Here is a 21,702-nt window from a genome sequence, read left to right as displayed (position 1 = left end):
CGTTTCATAGCAGTGTGACATCACGGAGATACAGAAATTCGCGACGTACTAGCGGGAAATCCGTCATCTGCTCGTGGTGCAATAGACACGATGAGTGAATTGTCGTCCAGTGACCCTGACAGTGATTTCTACGATTTAGGCTGCATGCAGGACGAGACTCGCGAACTCGGAGGAACTGTCTTGACTTGTCGGGATAATGTCCTTGCAGTGTGGCTGGCTTGCATATGCTCAGCGACGAAAACTTCAAAGTCAAATTAAAATATTTTATATGTGTTCTCCGACTCCAGTGTGTGGACAGTGTGGACACTGCATACCAACGAAGCAAAAAATGTCCATTTTGCGATGTCTCAAAATCGTGTCAGTACTCCTTTAATTATTGCAAAGAAGCCAAAATTTCGCAGAGTTACCGACCTAGACATAAATGCTTTGAAGGAACGTTTAACGGCCCGAAAGATCAGTGACTGTCAGTGAGACGGACTACTTGTGCTACGCGTGCTTTTGCTACCACTGCAATGAAAGATCTTCACGGAACGCACGGTTTAACGATGACATTCTTATGCCCCCTGAAAATGAAATCGATGCAATTAACCAGATCACTGCGACTACCGGTGCACGTGCGTTCAAGTCACCCGAGAGGTGTTGCTGTTTCAAACTCAATCGGTCTGAGGACGCGAAAACGAGCTCTCACTGCGCCGTCTCTTACAACGAGCATCTTGGGTGCGCGCGCGCCTGGTCGATAGCCCCGCGCTCGTGGCCGCTGCAGTGACCAAATATTTTCAAAATTAACGTCTTCAGTGCCGGCGACACCTTTTAGGTACCTGCTGGCCTTTTAATAAAAAGAAATTCAATCCTTTTTCAAAATTGGCTAGCGCGAAATCGACAAGGACTAAGAAGGAACACTGATGTACAGGACAGGCGCTAGTGTTCATCAGTGTTCCTTCTTAGTCCACGTCGATTTTCGCGCTAGCCAATTTTGAAGATTATGAACCAAGTAGCCCAACAACGTATACTATTAAAAATTCAATCCTGCCTGCATTTTATACACTTGCTGGGCAAGAAGTCGGAATTGCCCATCCTTGCCAAAGGGTCTCATTGGAGGGGCCGTAACTATTAGTGCAACGACATTATGCAACATGTTTTTAATGATTCTGAAAGCTGATGTGGAGGAGAATTAGTGGACAAAGTTTAAGAAATTTAAAAAATGGGGTTTTTTTTTAATTGTCGTCAGAAGTTTTCATTGTTCGGTGTTTCTTGAAGTTAGCCCGATCATATCTCTTTACTGAAAAGTTATATAAATACAAGATTTGGCAGTTTGGTAGATAAGCATGCGAAGAACGTAATGCAGAATTTTTGTCGCTCTGCTACAAGGCTTTTTTGAGATAAAGACCTTCAAAGTAAAGAAAATTTTGCCGATTGGGCCGTTTTTTGAGGTTTTTATAAAAATATCTACACTACACATAAAAACTAAAAATACCTGAGAAGAAACAAAAACATGCATATATTTAGGTAAATAAATTTCAGCTACCTAACTTTAATATATTTTGTGCAATTCATAACGAAAGTTGGCCAAAACAGCAGAGCGGATGAGCGCTCCACTCCACCCTCTTCGTCGTTATTGATTTCCTGTGGTTCGAAAAAATTTTTGGCGGCAAAACAAATTGCGGATCTCTTCTTTCCACTCATCAGGCAATAATATATAAAATTTTGAAATAAATTTGAGAGGTCGACCAGCCATCGTTTGTTCGATCTTACGTGGAATCACCCAATATATGCGTCATGCGCAAGGGAAACGCCGGGGGTTTTGAGTGTATGTCCCTTCATTCGCCTAATATAGTCAATAATTATAATATTGTCACGAGCATGGAAATGTCACTCCTACACGGGCGCTTCAATGACACCTAATGGAGGAAGGCGACAATGTTTTTGCCGTGGGGCTGAGTCTGGAGCTGCCCTGTTAGCCTGCAATTCTGCGCGCTCGGTGCAGCGTTAGCTCGATCAGTGCTGACTGAATAAATCCTCCCCGTAACAATATATAAATTCGCAATACACCACACTTCAAAACTCACAGCGTCCCTTATGCATTCACCTGAGACGACTCGAAGGCGAAGGCCGTCTTCTTTTTCTTCTCAGTCGATGTGCAGGTCCTCCCCCTTACCCTTACGAAAGCTCTCTGCACCTAACGTGGTTGTACTGCCTCCACGATGGGAGGCAATGCAAGCTTTCTGTACTTCCCTTAGTTTGCACGGCCTCCGTGATCGGCCCACCTTTGACCAAGCAACGATGTCATGTGATGACGTCATACTGGTGTTGTGATGACGTCAGAAGTTTGGGCGATCTGTGACCTAGTGATGACGTCATATGGTCATCTCGTGATGATGAACTTTTGCAGCACCCTTGTTGACGCTGACGCCGCCGGACGCCGACGACCAGTTTTCACGTTTGATACGGCATCTAAAGCTTTCGCCTTAATGTATACCATACTAATATACTATACACTACATAATGGGTATATATTCCCTCTATACCTACAAACTCCTTAATCTCATCTACCCAGTTAATTTCTGTCTCCCCCTCACGCGTTTGCCATCTCTTGGAATCCAGTCGGTTACCCTTAATGACCACCGGTTATCCTGCCGACGTGCTACGTGCTACGCCCATATCCATTTCTTCTGCTTGATTTCAACTATGACATCCTTAACCCCGTTGGTTCCCTGACCCACTCTGCTCTCTTCCTGTCTCTTAAGGTTAGACCTATCATTTTCCTTTCCATCGCTCGCTGCGTCGTCTTAAATTTAAGTTGAACCCTCTTTGTAAGTCTCCAGGTTTCTGCTCCGTAGTAAGTACCGGTAAGATGCAGCTGTTATATACCTTCCTCTTGAGGGATAGTGGTACACTACGATTCATGATTTGATAATGCTTGCCGAATGAGCCCCATCCCATCCTTATAACGTGGCAGCAGAAAGCACAGGACCTGGTTGATTGGCGGAATATGGGACAGGCCTTTGCCCTGCAGTCTGCGTAGACAGGCTGATGATGATGATGATGATGATGATGATTCCCTCTATACCGATTAATATACTTGTATACCAGTCACAGCTTGGCTAGCACCCATCTTCACAGCAGTGGAATGGCTCTCATTTTTTTCTTTGCTCGACTTATTGAACAGGTTTTCATCATTATCATAATCACCACAACCACCCCCAGCATCATCATCGTCGTCATCACAACGCAGACGGACACTGTACCAAAGCATCGCAAGCAGGAGTCGCTGCACCGCCCTTGGACCCCCTCGCATCTGCGGGTAATCGGAGTCGGCGGGCGCCTCTCCCTCGGGATAGACGATAAGGGCCCATGTGAGCGTAAACAGCGCGAGACCGCGTATACTCTAGACTCGTCCTTTCGTCTGCATAGCAGATACGTAGGCACGCAGCTGTGTTTTCGCAACTGCTCGGTTACTTTTTTTAGCCTTTCGATTGTCTCCCAGTCTTGTTGAGGACAGCCGGCGACGAGGGAAGTCAGAGGCACAAGGATGTGAACTATGTGTGCGTGAAAACAACTCCTCGGCGGTCATCTTGGCGTGTAGCCTGGTTCAAGTAAGTTGAAAAGACGTCTCGTAACCATAGGCATGCGCAGGGTCCTACATTAGGGGGGGGGGCAAAGTTTCATCCCCCCCCCCCTCTTGGTTGTGTCCGAAAGAAAACGAGCTCCGATATGCTTGCGACAGTAAAAATGAAGCGATGACGTGGTTCTTACAAAGGCCTGCGATTGGTTCCCGGCATTCCGGGGTATAGGTGGGCAGTAAAAAGTTCTTGGAATGCAACGTCAGAGGTCTTTGGTCGCCGTTAGCGTAAAAAATGCGTAGCCATAACCCTGTGCATTAAAAGATGACGTAAAAACTACTACTGAGTAAATGTATGGGGCAGAATTGGCGCCCCCCTTTAGGTGACCAGAGGGGAGGCGCCGCCCACCTTGCCCCTCCCCCCCAGCCCTGGCTCGGAATTGAGTGGCTCTCGTGTATTCTGGGACAAAGCAGCAGGTAAATAAAACTCTCATAAGATCTCCGGACAACACTGTTCCGTTTTGGACCCGCAGCCTTCCGCGTGATTTATTAATTTATATTTTTGCTAATTGGTCCTGCAGAAACCCGCAAGGTGGCAGAAGGGTTAAGAAAAGGAAACTTACAACCACCCGTTTGTAGCACGAAGCCGCAAGGAAATCCACTCGAATTTCTCAGAAAGAGAATTTCTTAGTCGCCGAAAAATTAGTCCCGGTTCGGGGATCGAACCCGGGACCAACACATAAGAAAGCTACAATTTTTCGCGAAGTAACAAAGCTTTTTAGTAGCCGAAAAATTCGTCATATTCAGGCGATCGCACCAGGCCGGACCGACGCTTTTACTGGGCGGTCGCTCTACCATCGCATTTGCGGGGCGGTCGCTCTAGAATTGGTAGAGCTACCACCCAGGAAAGTCGTTGGTGCATACCGAGAGCAGTATGAATTTTTGGGCAACTAAGAAGTCTGCTTTCTGAGAAACCCATATGGATTCCGTTGTGGCGTCGTGCCATAAATGGGTGGTTGTCAATTTCCATCTCCGAATTTAAATTGTTGTGGACATAATCTCCACTGATTGGGTAGTTGATATATGTTGCGATTGCTTAAGAAGGAAGCGACGAACATTAACCATTTGGCGTTGGCGTACCTGCTAGCTCAAGACTTCGACGTCACGAGCAAAGCAACTGACACTGAATGTTTAAGGGACCCTGTGAATTTGCTTCTTTGTCTTTTCATCTTACTTCGTGCGTTCTGAAAGTGCGCGCTAAATTGCGCTCCTTTTAACCGGATTGTTGGCGTAACGAACGCTCACCTACGTCGCTGTCAGCTAACAACAGCGTTACGAGTTATTACGCATGCGATAGGCGTAACCAGTGCTGATCAGCATAGATAAGGCAGGAAGCTAGTGCTTATAAGGACGTTAAGAGAAGCAACACGACCGCGAGCTCGCAAAGGCCACGCGTTCTGCATGCATGCATGCGTGTGTGTGTGTGTGTGTCTGTGTGGGCATGTGTACGTAAATGTGCGCTCGCGCTCGACGCAAATCCACACCGGAGCCACTCGACAATTACGAAATGACTTCCGCGTATTGGCTTTCCCTTCTCCAAGGGACGCTGCTTTCAGACAAATCCTTGAAGGCACTTATTGATCGGAATCAACTCCAGCTTGCGTGCATATACATAGACGATTAGAAAAACAAAGGTCACGCGTATTCAAAGCTGCGCGGTCCTTATCGAAGTCATCGGAAAGACGGCTTAGCATTTTCTTTGGGACAACATCCGCAGAGACGCCGCACAAACTTCCAAGGCCGACAGCAAGGGCATTCTTTGGCATTGTGTGTTCTTTTTTTTCTTCTGTGGTTGCGGTCTTGTCACCACCTTTGTAAACAATCCTCGTGTGGGCTGGAGACTATAATTAACAATATATATCCGCTGCAGATATATCATAAAATAAAAGGGTCGCGGATTGGACTGCAGTTGGTTTGCCACCTTCAATCGCGTTTCCCAAATTAAACTTAACTATAAATTAAAGTGGAATAGGAGAAAGCCCGCTCACGAGCTGGATTCAAGATTTTTTTTACAGACCGTTGCCAGTACGTGCAGTATAATGACTATGTGTCTGATGCCGTTCCCGTTTTATCTGGTGTACCGCAGAGTTCTGTACTGGCCCCGCTGCTATTCTTATTGTACATAAACGATATAACTAATCACGTCGACGTAAACATCAGACCATTTGCAGATGACTGCGTACTGTACCACACAATTAAAGCCCAAGATGGCCAAATAAAACTTAATAATTCTCTGTACGAAGTGACTCACTGGTGCTCAGACTGGCAAATAGTATTACACGCAGAAAAAAACGGTTTGTATGAGCATAACAAACAAGAAATCAACCCTTTCCTTTTCTTACAGTATCAACGGTGTCCTGCTACGGAACGTTTCACAGTATAAATACTTAGGTGTCTTGATAAGCAGCGACCTTATCCGGAACGCGAATGTGCAACAAATTTCTAAAAAAGCACTGAATAAATTGTTTTTCCTTAAGCGATCGCTTACCGGTTCAACTTTGAAACACGGTATCTTGCTTACACATGTCTTATCCGACCAATATTGGAATACGCTAGTGTTGCGTGGTTTCCGCACACAAACAAACGGTATTCTCGAACACTTGAAAGGGTTCAAAGGAAAGCTGTGCCTTTTATTTCAATCGTTAGAGGCGTAACGATTCCCCGACAGAACTTCTTCGACTCGCTTGCCTCGTTACTTTGTCTAGCAGAGCCAAAGTGTAGAGGTTAACATTCTTGTATTTGTAGTTACACAATAGCGTCAAGCTAAGTCCACGGTCATTTGTCACATTAACTCTTCCAGAGAAACGCGACACAAACATAGACTCACCTTAGAGGAATTTCATTCTACTAACAACATATTTCAATTCTCTTTTTTTTTCCACTAGCAGTTAGAGACTGGAATTGCTTAGATGAATTCATTGTTGCTCAGCCTACGATAGAAATGTTCACGGAAGTCGTGGAAGAAGCTGTTTGATGCGGGCGCATGACGCTCTACTGAATTGCATTTTCTTCCTTTGCTCTTGCTGTAGTCTGCTTGTAGAAATTATCAACTGTGTGTAATCATTGCAAATTTGGTCTAGATATGTACATTTTTGTGTTTCCATAATGAGTGTATATTCTGTTGTTCGCATTATTTCTTATATGCATTTCACGTATGAATGTACTCCCACCCCTGTAATGATCCCTTTGAGGGATTGACAGTATTTGAAAATAAATAGCAAATAAATAAATAGCATGAGTTTACTGGCAATGGCTGCAATGTTAAGCAAGATATGACTGTATAATGGGACGAAAGAAGATTTTGCGCCCGTCTTTGTCACAATGTACAATGTACTTTGTCCAGTACGCTTATAGCTCTACGTTTTGTCGCGAGAATTAGATGAAACTTGCGCAGCTGCGGCGTTTAGAATTTCATTGCGTGATCACGAAGTCGAAAAGTTATTTCTTGAATCCTCGTGGGCGTTGAAACAAAATCGTAAACCTTATATTTGGTCTTGAATAATGCGTTCAGCAAATATCCGATGCTAAATATCGGTGGAAGTGAGCCGTCTCTCTCGAGTACAGACCCAACGTGGTAGTTTATCGGTTGGGGTATTGCAGTGCTGAGCTCGAGGAAACGGGTTTGCTTCCCGGACCCGGCGGCCGCATTTTGGTGGGCGCCAAGCAGCAGGAAGTACCCGGGTACCCAGATTTATGTACATGTTCAAGAACAGCAGGTGGCTCACGTCGTAATTCTGGCACCCGGAACCACAATTTTTTTAAAATTGTCAAATCCAAAGGAAACTACGTAGTCAATTCGATTCCGCTGTTTCGTGTGGAAAGCGTTTTTGTGCGGTGTACGCTTCGATAGAAAAACCACGATAAGGAGGAGGAAGAAAGGAACGAGAGGCAGGAAAGGCCTGTCTGCTTTGTATTCGCAGGCTGCCCTGGGTGAAGGGGATTAAGGGAGTGAAAGAGAGGAAGAAGCGGTGAATAACAATATGTTTTAATGTATGTGCGTTTAATACATTCGACCTCATGGCGAGTATTCGTTTTAATTCACTGTGTTCTTTCCTCGCCAGACGCGTTTCCGTAGTAATATGGAATAAGAAGTGGCGAAATTTCATTGAACTAATGCATCCGCTTAAGATGACCTTGCCGCTTTCTTCGATCGCTTATTCAACCGCTCCCTTAATCTCTCTTTCCCACAGTGCAGGGCAGGAAACCGGACGCACGTCTGGTTACCCTTTCCTTTCCTTCCGTCCCTCCCTGTCCTCCTGCTCGCGTTCAACTCTTCTAACACGCAGCGTCCTCCATTTGCAAAACCACTTTCCCATTCCCGATCAAACCTACTCCGTCACGAAAGGCGCGGCTGCTCGCGCTGCATTAATAACAACAAAAGAAGTTACACAGAACACGATCGATCCTAACGCGTCATTCGGTCCCAACGCATTCCACTGTTTTGCTCGGTCTCTTTTTACCGTTCGCCAACCCAGGGACGTCCGGTATAATGATAGGTTTTCTTCTTCGTTCTCGCACGCGTGATATATTGAGGACTTACAAGACTAACTCGCTGAGAGGAGTTATAGTACGGCACGTGTGGGTATCGCGCCCATTATATTTCGCGGGCCTCGAAGGCATACCGTTTAAACCGACAAAAAAAAAAAAAAAAAAAAATCACACTCTCGCTTTGCACGGAGGTCGACCGCAAAAGGTCGCCTCGTGGCATTCGTTAGGGATTCGCGGTTTCGCCGCCTGCACTGGGACCGCGCCAAGCTCTGCAGCGAAAGGTACTGCGTTACTATTTATTCTTAACCGTAAAGTTTTGTTTTCCATCTCACTTTGTTGCAGAATTCGTGTGAGTGACGTCAGATTCATTCTTGTTACAAACCTTCGGCAAGGCTATGAATGGGGTATGTGGTTCATTGGTGCTGTGGTTGTACTTTGGTTTGTGCAGCAATTTATGGTTATAGTTAATTAGCATTACGCCTGGGAACATCTAGCGTGCAGTAATACATGAATACACAAGGAGCCAGACTTCATTACTTGTATTCACATCGCACGTTTTTGTGTCTAGGCTTCTCCTTAACATCAGATTACCTGCGGGAGCTTGTTAAATACGTGTTGGTTGTTAGCAGCTTTGAGCGATGAAATCAAGCAGATCGGCAGATAGATTAATTATTCCAGTTTTACGCTCAAAAGCCAATTTATCTGATAACCTGTAGTATAGGAATAAGTTAACCTACTAAAGCTAGTGACAATCTTTTGTGGAACGTTACTTATTTAAAGTGAATTAGTTTGCCTCTATATTCCCCTGTTCTATTGCCTACATCAACTCCAAAAACTGTGGGTAGGCAAGAGTTAATTTAATCGGAAGCGTGGGACTTAAGGAAACATTCATTGTATGTATCATATGAATAGCCACAAGAATGGTTACTGCACTTCTGCACTAAGCCTTACGCTCCAGTGACAATATTTTAGAGCAGAGCTCTAATGCTCGAGGTTGCCCGTGTGTGGTAGATATAAAATTATCGTCATCGTGAACCGGCGCGCGCTTTGTTCTTCAATGACGTCGTCTGCTTCGCTCCCAAAACAACCTGCACCCATTGCTCCGGCGTGGGATGGAATAACTCTGATGGGTGACAGAACGAGTACAGAGAGAGAGAGAAAGAAAGAGAGGGAAATTCTTGGCGAGAGCAAGCGTAACCATGTATGGTATAGCATAGCAAGCGGTGGGAAAGAAATATGTGAGAGGGTAAAAGCCTAGCCAAGCCAAAACCAGCCAGATGCTCGCCAGCTCTGCTGTGATACACCCTGGCGCGACTTAGTGCAAGCGGCGTTAATTTCCTGTTGAATGTTACTTACGCCTACTTACTCTTCAAGACATTGCTGGCGTGTAATTTCACTATGCATGGTCAACAAAAACAGGTTCGTTAACACTTCATTACGAGCATACTTTAGGAACAAACTGCTGGCAGCAATACTGGCTAACGTACGGAAAGAAGTGAAATTTATTTTTATTGATAGTATCGGTTAAAAGAACTCTAAGCACTGTCTGTTCACCGCTTTAAGAAACCATGGTTTGGTAAGTCATAACTATGTGTCGTGCGTTTTATGCTGATTTATATATTTATGTTTATAAGAGATGGCCAAAAGCTATATAAAGGTACCGCGTTACATGGAGTTTCATATATACAGTCGAACCCACACATAACGAATTATTGTGTACATCGAAAAGCTGTCAAATCCACTTGAATATATTTTCGGTATATAAAGTATTTTGTATATCGAATTACCTATATGTGGAACCCTTTTGTGATCCTCTTCCGATTTGATATATTCCGGTTCGACTGTAATCCGTACCCTCGAAATACTGGTTGTGTTGTCTTTTGTAACATGTCTTGCATAATGTCTCGTATTGTAACCACGGTGTAAGAAACTGTAACAAACACGCGAAAACAACTGTCCTTCAGCTGGTCTTGAATAATGTCCCGTATTGGAACCATGGTGTAAGATATTGTCACGGGGTCGTGACGTCGACGAAGACCGCAGGCGACGTGTCCAAGATGAAACTCTTTATTTGATCGAACTTGTGGCCGAGAAACGGAAAGTTAATTTACAGCAATACACACGGTATGAACTGATAGCGGCGAACAGAGCGTCGGCTGTTGATCAACTGACAAGCGGTGAAGCGCGTCGGCATTTATGCATGTGCCGTAGAACATTCCAGCTTTATCGCTGGTTGTCGCGCAGTCTCTAGAATAAGCTCGAGTGTTCGCGTCTTGCGCGCAATCTTAAAGGAGTACTGACACGAATTTAAAAAATTTTCGGATTGTTGCTCTAAATAAAAATACTGGTGTCGAGAAACCTAAAACGAGTATTGTGGTGCCTGGGAATGCATCGTGTATATTTTATTTACCGCTACCTTAAAAATACACTTTCGGTTTCGATATCGAGGGGTCGGCTTCTCAGTGACGTATCACATCAGCATGACGTCACGGGGATACAGAAACTCGCGGCGCACTAGCGGCAAATCTGTCATCTGCTCATGGTGCACATAAACAACGATTACTGAACTGTCGTCCAGTGACCCTGACAGTGATTTCTGCGATTTAGGCTGCATGCAGGACGCAGACCTCGCAAACTCGGGGGAACTGTCTTGACTCGTCGGGATAATGTCCATTGCAGTGGGGCTGGCTTGCAGATGCTCAGCGACGAAAACTTCAAAGTCAAATTAAAATATTTTTTACGTGTTCTCCGACACCGGTGTGTGGACAGCGTTGGCACTGCATACCAAGGAAACGGAAAATGGCCCTTTTGCGATGTCTCAAAATCGTGTCAGTACTCCTTTAACAAAATGATCTACAATAATCGAGAAGCTTCTCGAACAATGAGGCGCTTTCGAACAATGAGGCGCGCTTTGCGCTGAGCGTTGCTGACAGTCTTTGTGGGCGAAAACCGAATACAGCAAAAGTGATAATAAGAAACGCACGTGGCAATGTTGTAACCAACACGCGAAAACAATTGTCCTTCAGCTGGTCTTGAATAATGTCCCGTGTTGTAACCACGGTGTAAGATATTGTAACCAACACGCGAAAACAATTGTCCTTCAGCTGGTTCACATACAAGCTTACACTTCGCGTTGCGTGACTGTGATACAAAGCTTCATACACAACACTGTGCATCACCTCTATCGATGTTTCTATTTCTATTCCATTTTTTCGTTTCCTTTCATTCATTTCCTGCGTTACTTTGTTCTCGACGTGCGACGTCGACGCTACGATAAGCCACGCTATGGACAGTATGACGCCAGCTTCAAAACAGCCGATGAAAATAGAAAGAAAGGAAATGTAGCCCGAAGGCTTCGGATGTCGTCAGAACTCGGCGTCAACTGAAAACACGTACGGTATCGCTGGTTTAATCGTTGAGACGGGATTAACAGTAATGTCAGATAGCCGTGCGAGCACGAGGACTTGCGTCCTGAAGGTCAAACCGGCGATGGCAGCGGTGGGGCAGAGCCCTCGACTTGCGGCCGTCAATGCGTTCCCACCCGTACGTACAACGGAACGCGCTCAGCGGTCTCCAAACCGGTTCTGATTCGTGACTCCTTCAAGCTTGTTTGACCGTATGTTACATTTTTTTATTGCAATATTGACAGCGGTGCTGTTTAAGCTCGCCGTTGGTCCGTGAGCCGCGAACAGAAAATGAACGTCATCATGAACCGGCACGCGTTCATTTCGTCCTCTTCATCGTCGTCGTCTTCTTCAGCTTTGCCGATTTCTCCGGCGCGAGATGCAATAACTCTGATGCGAGACAACGAGTACAGAGAGAGAGAGAAAGTAAAAGAGAGAAGGAAAGAGGAATAAATATAGAGAAACAGAAATTTTAGGGGGAAAAATTTCTTCGCGAGGCGAGATTCGATTTCACGTACCCAAGATTCGAAGGCGAGACTCTTAACCACTCGGCTATCCAGGCCATGTATAGTGTACTATAACAAGGGGGTGGGAAAGGGAAGTGACGTTGAGGAGAACAGATGTAAGGCTGAGGAGGAGGGAAAAGAATAAAGCATAGCATAGAATAGCAATAGCCATAGAGAGATACCGACAGGCAGAAAGAGAATGAAGGAGAGAGAGATAATTAGAGAAAAGGAGAGATAGAAATGAGAAAGAGATATAGAGAAAGTGGAAGCGAGAAATAGAGAGAGAGAAAAAAAAGAAAGGGAAGAAAGAGAAAGAAATATAGAAAGACCAAGAAAGAGAAAGAAAGTGATAGAGACAAAGAAAGAAAGAAATATAAATAAACGGAGTAAAAAAAGACATACACAAAAAACAGAGAAGAAAAAAAGATAGAAATAGAGGAAGAAAAAAAAAAGAAAACTTGCAAAGCTTAGCAATACAGTAACAGCCAGGACTACCTAGGTAGTCGTTAGCTCCGATGTCTCTTTAGCATATTGCATCTCCAGTGCAAGCTACGCTGTTTATTTATTTTTTTTTTTGTGATTCTATCCCAAACTCGTACCGAGTTTGGTGAGGACAGCGTCTTTCACTTACCTGTCATCCACTGGCGTACCCCCCGCCCCCGAAAATATTCAATTTTGCATATGTATGTATACACATACACATACAAACACACGCACGAACATAAATAAAAGGTGGTTGAACCTGTGCCCGAAACAAATTTCTGGCGACGCCCCTGACGTCGTCAACCACCTACGAACCGTCTCCCGAGACAAAATAACTCCCATGGGAATCAAGTGATCCGATCCCTCCAAAACACATCGGATGCTGTCGTTCGGGCACCTTTTGAAAACACCGAACAAATTACTCACAGAGGTACGCGTCCCCAAACTTTCCCCGAGCGAGTGTCAAGGAGGTTCGTGTCATTTACGACTCGTTTTCTTTCCTCGCTAACCTCTCACTTTTGTAATTATTTTTCTCGTTTCGATTGGACCGTCTCGCTAAGACCTGGACCTTGCCGTAAAGCAGCATGGAAGATGACACTGATTTGTCCCGACTCTCACCTCCTAAACACACCAACCTGTTTAGTGCAAGGAGGTTCCCACCTTTATCTTGCATCTGAGCTGTGCAAGAAAAACAGAGACATAGGATAAATAGCATAACAGTCGTAGGCACGCACGGTGGCGATGCGGCTCATTATTCAAGGCTGGAGAGGGTAGGCATGAAGGAGTGCATTGAGCATAGCGGCAGACCGTAGTGGCGGAGTGCTGAGAATTACTGGTCCGCTTTTCAAGGTTTTCTTCGGTGGAGAGAAAGCGCTCTGTTTACGCAGTGCGTTGTTCGGCTCCCGGCCGAGCCCCACGTACGATTTGGTGTGCACTTTCTTCTGTCACGCAAGGCACGCACTCGGACGCGACACGTGATCATTTTCGAAACCCGATACACGGCCGCGGTGACTTGCCGTGGTAGTCTCACTCATCAGGCTCTGCCGTGCAAGCCACAACTGGTCCCGCAGGCAGAACCCCCGTGAGCGGTTTAGAATGATTTCATGAAAGCGGCGCGCCGGTGACGCAAGGTGGCGATCGCGAGGGAATTGTTGCCAAGAGCACGACCGCGTGACGCGTTTTGCCAGCGTGTGTGCGTGTGTGCCGTCATGAGATGAGGCAACCGTTGTCCCCGTCCAGCAATTGACCGGCAGTTTGAATCCCTTCGGACTGCCGCTGTTTGGAGAAAAGGTATCGGCAGACGCAGTGGGTTGGCAGCAAGCGTAATAGAGTGGGCAATTTCTGAAAGGTACGTCTTTTTTCGGGATCTGCGATGCAGTGATTTTATGCGTGTTACTTAGGGCCGGCGCTGATATTGTAGCAGATGCCTGCTTGTCAAGACGGAAGCAGTGTAACGATGCCAATGGCCATGAGCTAAGTACGCAGCCTTTCTGTCTGCAACTTCAGTACACATGTACTGAAGTACAGATGTCTTACGCCTTTGGCATAAGTGATCTTCGTTGTTTCAATAGCGGCATTGGCATCATATCTAAGACGTTAAGATATTTATTTCCGCTGCTTCCTGAGAAATAGTGTCGTTATTGTTAAAACGTTTAGATTGTTGGTGTGTTAACGATAGTGATGAATAAGGGTAGGTGTACCTACAGGAGGTGTAAGGCATTACATATTGCCACACACGCTCCTTTCATTATGTGTTTTTTGTTACCGGCCCATTGCACGTGTGGCTGCTACCTTGCGCAAGCCATGCCCAATGTCTGGGAACATTCGAGATTATGTTAGGCTTGAGCGCGCAAACGCGAACAGCTGAGATTAGTCTCGAACTAACGCGGCCGCCAGCGATAAGGCTCGAATGTTCGATGCCGCATGTATAAATGCCGACGCGCCTTGCCACGGTTCAGTTTATCGACGGTCGACGCTTGTTCGCCGCTATCAATGTACAGTGTCTATTGCTGTTGTTTGACTTTCCGTTTCAAGCCCCGCCACGGTGGTCTAGTGGGTATGGCGCTCGACTGCTGACCCGAAGGTCGCGGGATCGAATCCCGGCCGCGGCGGCTGCATTTTCGATGGAGGCGAAAATGTTTGAGGCCCGTGTGCTTAGATTTAGGTGCACGTTAAAGAACCCCAGGTGGTCGAAATTTCCGGAGCCTTCCACTACGGCGTCTCTCATAATCATATCGTGGTTTTGGGACGTTAAACCCCAGATATTATTATTATGACTTTCCGTTTCAAGGCCACAAGTTCGGCCAAATAAAAAGTTTCATTTTGGACACGCCGACTGCTGCCTTCGTCAACGTCACGACCCCGTGACAATATTTTCTACAAATATCTTCTTATGCTTATCCTTCTAGCAGTTGCTGATTTTCTTGCCCTAAGTATGGTACTTGTCGCTTTCAATGACTTTTGACAAAATCGCGTTTGTTTTCATTGAACTCCAAATGCGTAATGACAGGCGGAAAGCGGATGATAGTTTTGTTTCTAGAGAATCGGCTACAGGAATTAGTGGAATTACTTCGGTGAACAACAACAAACTCAGCAACAAGAAAACATGACAACCTTCTGCCATACATTTCTCTCGTAAATATTGCTGACTCTGCCTGTATGTCCGCCTCGGTGGTATAGTGGTTACGGTGCTCGGCTGGTGACCGGAAGGTCGCGGGTTCAATCCAGACCACGACGATCGCATTTAAGTGGACGCGAAATGCTAAAGGCCCGTGTACTTTGCGATGTCAGTTCAAAATAAAAGACGCCAGATGGCCGGAATTTCCGGAGCCCTCCACTACGGCGTGCCCGATAACCATATCGTGGTTTTTGCACCAAAATACCTGCTATTATTGTTACCATCGCGGTATGAATTCAGAGTGTTCTTTCTACTGTCAAAGCTTGTATAGTGGCCTTCAATAGGAACTTGTAAGAGGAGATTGCTTCGAAATATGCTGTAAGATGGTATAAAGCTTTCTATATGTGTTGTCCACGCGAGAAGTCTATGGACCACATAAAGGCAGTACATTCATATTATAGAAAAAAAAAATGGACACAATGCCGGCAAAAGTAGAGATAAAATGAGCTGAAAGTTCGGCTTTCACATGGGAGTCTTGTACCATAACTGTTTTTCTTTGTTCGCGTGTGTGCGACTTTAGTCTCGCCTCTGAATTATACAAGTAGCATGTTCTACTACACAAATCACCCCTCTTGCTACTTGTGCAGGACGCGCGTTCAACTTCAATTCGAGTTCAAGCACGCTCAGTGCGCGATAGGACGAATCGCAATGTTTCCCTTAATCTTCTACGCGAATGTTCCCTGCAATACTCTCAACACAGATATAAGAGATGCTCCTGTGCTCCTGTGCAATAACCATCGCAATAGCTCTGGAAGCAAACAGCGAAAGGCCGAAACATATCTAAACTGCGTTTCTGTTTGCACACTTTGTTGTTTTAACAGGCTTGTATTTCTCTTTTTTAACGCGGTAGCGTTAGAGAGCTCGTGTCGCAGAAATTCCGCTGTCGGCGTCGGCACCGTTGGTTGTGAGCGAAAAATCATCCGTGAGCGAAAAATCGAGAAAGTAGCAAATAAAATAAACGATAAAATCTTCGGTCCCAATGAGGATCGAACCCGGGCCGTTCGCGTGGCAAGCAGGTGTCTTACCACAAAGCCACGATGTTGCTTGCAGCTGCTTCGGACAAAAACACTACATAAATGTCATGTAGTGAAAGGAGTCTCGACGCATTTTGTTCGGCAGGTGTCACGACGAAAACGAGCCCATACGGTAGGCGCATTCGCGAGGCCATCAAACTACGTCGAAAAACGCCGGGATAGTGCAGCCATCGCCGCTAAATACACACACGAACTTACAAACAGCTCTAAAAATGGACAACTATGTTCATCTAGAGGAAAACATATCAAGCCAACGCAGCAAACGCTAGATAATGTGCTGCCATCTGTGAGGCATTGTGAGAAATATGTCTCGACTTTTCATGGCATCCGAGAGAGCCGGCGCGCGGCGTATATCTTGGAGGCCATGCGACTCTTGCTTTAGATCGAAAGCCTGTAAAATTCGCGCGCGTGCGTGCGTGTGTGTGTAACAATACACATTAATAAGTATGCACTTAGTGGTTGAAGTGCGCACTAGGGGCCGGATTTCGCTATCGCGTTCAACTCTTAAAGGCGAAGCTTAAGGGTCCCCCAATTTTTGCATGATACAGCAAGTCGCCAGCGTGGTCGCTGCAGCGTTGCTGTAGTAATGAGGTTTCGGCTGCTCAGTGTAGCTGAGAACAAGCTAAGTAAACACGAATACACTGGGGATGCTCGGTGGAGGCGTTACACTGCTCGTAAAGTTACAGATTGGCAACAAGCTTCGCGCACGCCCCAGCAGTTCACCCTACAACAATACTGTAACGCCGCATCTGGAGCGAAACAGAGGAGCTATGGTAAAAGAAGAGAACGAGGACTGTGTTGTTGCTTCCGCAGCCTCACCCTATCCAGTCCTTCGCCGTTTTGCGGTCTGAACAAATGCTTCCCGCCTTGTAACGTCGTGGTGGAGGTGCTGGGTATCGATGCCGGTACCTGTCCAGTGTATACTGTAAGTATAGAGAAGGTAAAACGTCTTTATTAGTGTTTGAATGGAGAAGGAGAGCGTAGGATTAGCCCCTAGTTCGGGGTCCCTAGAATGACTCTAGCCATAGGCGTGCGCTCGAGGGAAGCAGGGGAGAGGGGGGCGCCTCTTAATCACCTAAGGGGGGGGGTGCAAAGTTTCCCCCGTACGTTTGCTCAGTCGGACCTGTATCGTCATTGTTTAAAGAGCAGGGTTACGGCCACGCAGGTTTTTGACAATAATAGCGTCCGAAGGTCCCTGATGTTGCATTCCAAGAACTGTTTACTTTCCATCTTTGCAGTCGGAAAGCCAAGGGCCAAGGAAGGACATTGTGAGAGGCATGTCGTCGCTTCATTTTCACTTTTTTCATCCATTGAGGAGCATGTCTTCTTACCCAACCAACGGGAAAGGGGGGCTGCGATAAAACTTTGCCCCCCCCCCCCCTTCCCCCTCCCCCCCCCCCCCCCCCCTACTCGAAATGGGGAACTCTGCACAGCTTATGACCCAAGCGATGAGTCGTACCCGCTTTATCATGTATCGGAGGTGTTCGCGCAGGTGGGATACGAATTCCGCCCGACAAATGAATATAGGGCAACTTTCTGTGAGTTTTGACTGAAAGCGTTTTGTGCTAGCCGCTTCAGGCTTTAAGAGTGCTGCTTCTTGGGCTAGTTGGAAAAGCATACCGATTTCATGGAGACAAAGACACAGTGTGGCGCACGAAAGCTTGCGTTTCTGGTTTTCGTATGCTCGACTGAGTCCTTGTCCTCATCAAGCGCATCCAAGTGCCGGCACACTTCAGACTCTCTTTGTATTTTTTTGCGCAACGCACTCGATGTTTCAGAAACGATTTGTAGCTCAAGAAACACAAACATAAAAGAAGGCAGGAGACGACATACGAGCGTTCCTTTGTCTTTCTTAGAAAGTAGTGCTCACGTTTGCGACGGTGATGGGCTCGGTATAAACACGTGTGACGTCCAATAATCCTTTGTATGTAGTTAGCACTGGTATGTCGTCTTCCGTCTTCTTCTGTATCTGTGTTTCGTGCGCTACAAATTGTTTCTGATGTACAACCAACAGGCCCAAATCGATTCCGTCGCAGCACAAGGGTTCGTCGCAGCACAAGGGTCGCAGCACAGTTTCCGGCGCAGCACAAGGGTCAAGCAGGGTGCAGTAGTGCCGCAACTTGTGGAAACTTAGACAGGCATCGGTCATCATGAGGGTCTGCTGGCTTCTATTCTTCTCCCTGACTGCCGTGATGTGGTACCTGTGGCCACGGCTTCCTCTGCTTCCGGGCGTCGCCCACGGCCTCGGTTCTCTGTTCGTGATGGCCTGTGCGAGTTACTTTCTCGCAGAATTCATCTGGAGAGTCGCTCGCGTCAGCCTGGTGAGCGGACACGGGAAGGCTGTGCTCATCACAGGTGAGTAACATAATTCATCTTGTCTTTAAGAAATGGCAGTTTGCTAGAAGTACAAGGTTGTGAAACAGTTGGATGAGGAACAGGGGGGCTGAAGTGCGGCTCATTTGTGGATCGTTGGCGGCTTAATCTTCGCTTAGTCGTGGCTTAGTTGCAACTTAGTTGCGGCTTAGTAAGTTGTGGCGTGTGTGTCTTATTTGTGGCTTAGTTGTTACATAGTTGTAGCTTAGTGGTGGCTTAGCTGTGACATAGTTGTGACTGAGCGCTTGCGGTGTAGCCACTAGCGCTAAGTCCCAACTGACCTTCACTTGCCATTAGGGGTGTGTGAATATCAAATTTTTCGAATACGAATCGAATACGAATATCCATCTTCGAATATCGAATCGAATATCGAATATCAAAGGAAAAATGCCTCCACAGTAACAATATTTTATTTAACATGTAGCTATTTGAAAAAAAAAAAAACATTAACAGCCTGACTGGCAACACAACATACACTGCTATCTCCAGAACATAATGTCCAGGCTAGCACAATGCACATCACAACAAAAGCAAATATCACGGCACAATGAAAGTAATGACTGCATGTTATCATGAAGAAATATGAGTTGCTCCACATGATCAGGCAGCAGGCGCTCCCTTCTAACAGAGACAACCCCCCCCCCCCCACCCCTGCCACTGAAAAGGCACGCTCGCTTGGAACAGAAGTGGCTGGTATAGGGAGGTACATGGGGCAAAGCTTTGCCAGACTGGGGTATCTGAAGGTGCCTACAGTCCGCCACCAGTCACGTGCGTAACTGTCTTTCTTCAGAAGTGGTCCAGCATAGTGAACGAGTGGTAGTGCGGCACGTTACGGCCGCACGATATTGAAAATGCAGGGTTACATGATCGCCAACAGCGCTGCACGTCGGAGATGCACCAGCAATAAATCATACGTATTGGGGCGCTCGTCGCAGGCAGATTTCGTGCCTCCGTGTATTTACGATGTTTATCGCTCCTCTCGGCAACGTTTTTAGCGATACGAACGCAGCAGAAATGTGGAGGACGAGTTATTTTATACATGATTATCGAATCGCATATTTGAATGTTTCGATTATTCGAAGTTATCGAATATTCGAAACTTTTCGAATACACGATTTTCGAATCGAATACGAATATTTCGAATGTAATATGCGACGAATATTCGAAACTTTCGAATATTCGCACACCCCTACTTGCCATGCATCAGTAGATTATGCCACACTGGTTTGTGTTCTCTCTGCGCTGCGTAGAGTTGCGTTCAGTAAAGCCCTGTCGTCGCACAATTTTTCTTCCTTTGTCATGAGCGCATATGTGGCCAAAGAATAGCCGAAACGGACTTAGGAACTCACACAGACGTTTATTAGCGTCCGCATGAGCCATCTTTACGTTCTGGGCTCATGCGGACGCTAATGAACGTCTGTGTGAGTTCCCAAGTCCGTGTCGGCTATTCTTCGTGCCACTTATTTTTACAGCAGCACTAAAGTGGTAGCATATTCGCTGTAATCAACCAGAATGAGTCTTCCACAAGGAGTTCAACCGTTAATTTTGTCACCTCCTGGTTACCGTTTTGTCCCGTTTTGGGTCGTTCCTCGGGATCAGGCTCTAATGACCTCAGCTTGGTTTAAACCCGCGTTTCCGTCATCTGCTCCTCATCACCTCTTCTTTTTGTAATGGATCAATACTGCTGAAGTATTTTTGCGGTATGACACCTGAAAATACTTTAGGAACGTAAGAAAAACTACATCATATAAACAATATTCACTTACTATACTCTCATTCTTGAGAAGCAAGGACTCCACTTTCCTCACATCGTTGTTATAGGCAGAATGCTGACAAGGAAATGTGGTGTACTCTTTGTTTTAACCGCAACACAGACTGGCCCAGAAGGCATAATTATGCTGTATACGTGGTATTGCATGCGTGCTGCAAGGCATGCGTTGTGTATGAATTGACGTAGTGCTTAAAGGTGTCCGTCACCATGTATGCAATGATCACGGCTGGCCGTCGCAATGTAGCGTAGGCCGGCTTGCAGCAGCTTCAAGTTGATTAAAGAGAATGCAATCGACTGAGAACGTCAATCTATTTACTGGATGTTTCGTGAGAGCATGCGCTTTCGCCTGTGCCTCGTCAGCGGTAGTTAAAAGGGCTGTCAATAATTAAATATTTGAATAGCAGAAGCTGACACCATGTGTGATACTACCCACTGCTCTTTTTTTTGTGCAGGGTGTGACACAGGCTTCGGACACCTCCTGGCTAAATACCTGGCCAGGGATGGTTTTCTAGTCTTCGCCGGCTGCCTCGACGCTAAAGGCGAAGGCGCCCTGTCGCTCAAGAAGCAGTCGAACGTCAAGGTGCTACAGATGGACGTCACGAAAGACGTCGAAATCGACGGGGCGCACCGCGTGATCAAAGAGGAGCTCGGAACTCGCAGTAAGAAAGCTAACGTTACTTTACTCTTAGATTATTGTCTCTAATGAAAATAGCTTTTATGTTAATTCTAAGTATGTCCACAAAATTCTTACCTATCGCATGCCCTTGTTGAATGTATCGGTAACCGGTCTGGAATCTACAAATTGGCCTGATTGTAGTAAACAAATGCAGGCGAAATTTTGAGGAATTATCGCTGTGCGCAGCATTTTTCGGATCCTTCTAGCACGATATCGCAAGACCGTTCTAGCGCGTATTAATTTGGGAGACGTACCTTTCCGCTTGAGCATTTAGTGTAATGAAAACTTTTGTGCTTGCCAACTGTGTCTTGCCAATATAATAATAATAATAATAACAATAACAATAATAATAATAATAATAATAATAATAATAATAATAATAATAATAATAATAATAATAATAATAATAATAATAATAATAATAATAATAATAATAATAATAATAACGTCTTTATTTCCATCGACGATGGAGGAGACGGCGGGTAAATGTCTGTTTGAGAGACAAGTAACTTATAGAGGCCCGCAGTCAGCTCTACGATGCAGGCAGCGATAGCACACATATGCAGAAATACAAAAACAAATTACCGCAGAATACATATTCCGAATACAATATATCCAAGATTCTCCAAGATATATCCAAGATCCAATATATCCAAGATATATCCAATATA

The 21,702-nt window shown here is 45.7% G+C and overlaps 1 protein-coding gene across 1 annotated transcript; it reads left to right on the top strand.

The window, feature by feature from the left end:
* Positions 1-18,228: 18,228 nt before the first annotated feature.
* LOC119378593 (estradiol 17-beta-dehydrogenase 2-like) lies at positions 18,229-21,014 on the top strand (the record flags this gene model as incomplete). The annotated part of the gene is made up of 2 exons (XM_037647673.2): positions 18,229-18,566; positions 20,808-21,014. Coding segments are annotated over exons 1-2 (412 nt in total), but the record flags the coding sequence as incomplete, so codon positions are not given.
* Between the last annotated feature and the right edge of the window lie 688 nt (positions 21,015-21,702).

The sequence above is a fragment of the Rhipicephalus sanguineus genome, unplaced genomic scaffold (genome assembly GCF_013339695.2).
Source record: "Rhipicephalus sanguineus isolate Rsan-2018 unplaced genomic scaffold, BIME_Rsan_1.4 Seq89, whole genome shotgun sequence".
NCBI lineage: Eukaryota > Metazoa > Arthropoda > Arachnida > Ixodida > Ixodidae > Rhipicephalus > Rhipicephalus sanguineus.
This window is presented reverse-complemented; position numbering and strand designations above follow the sequence as displayed.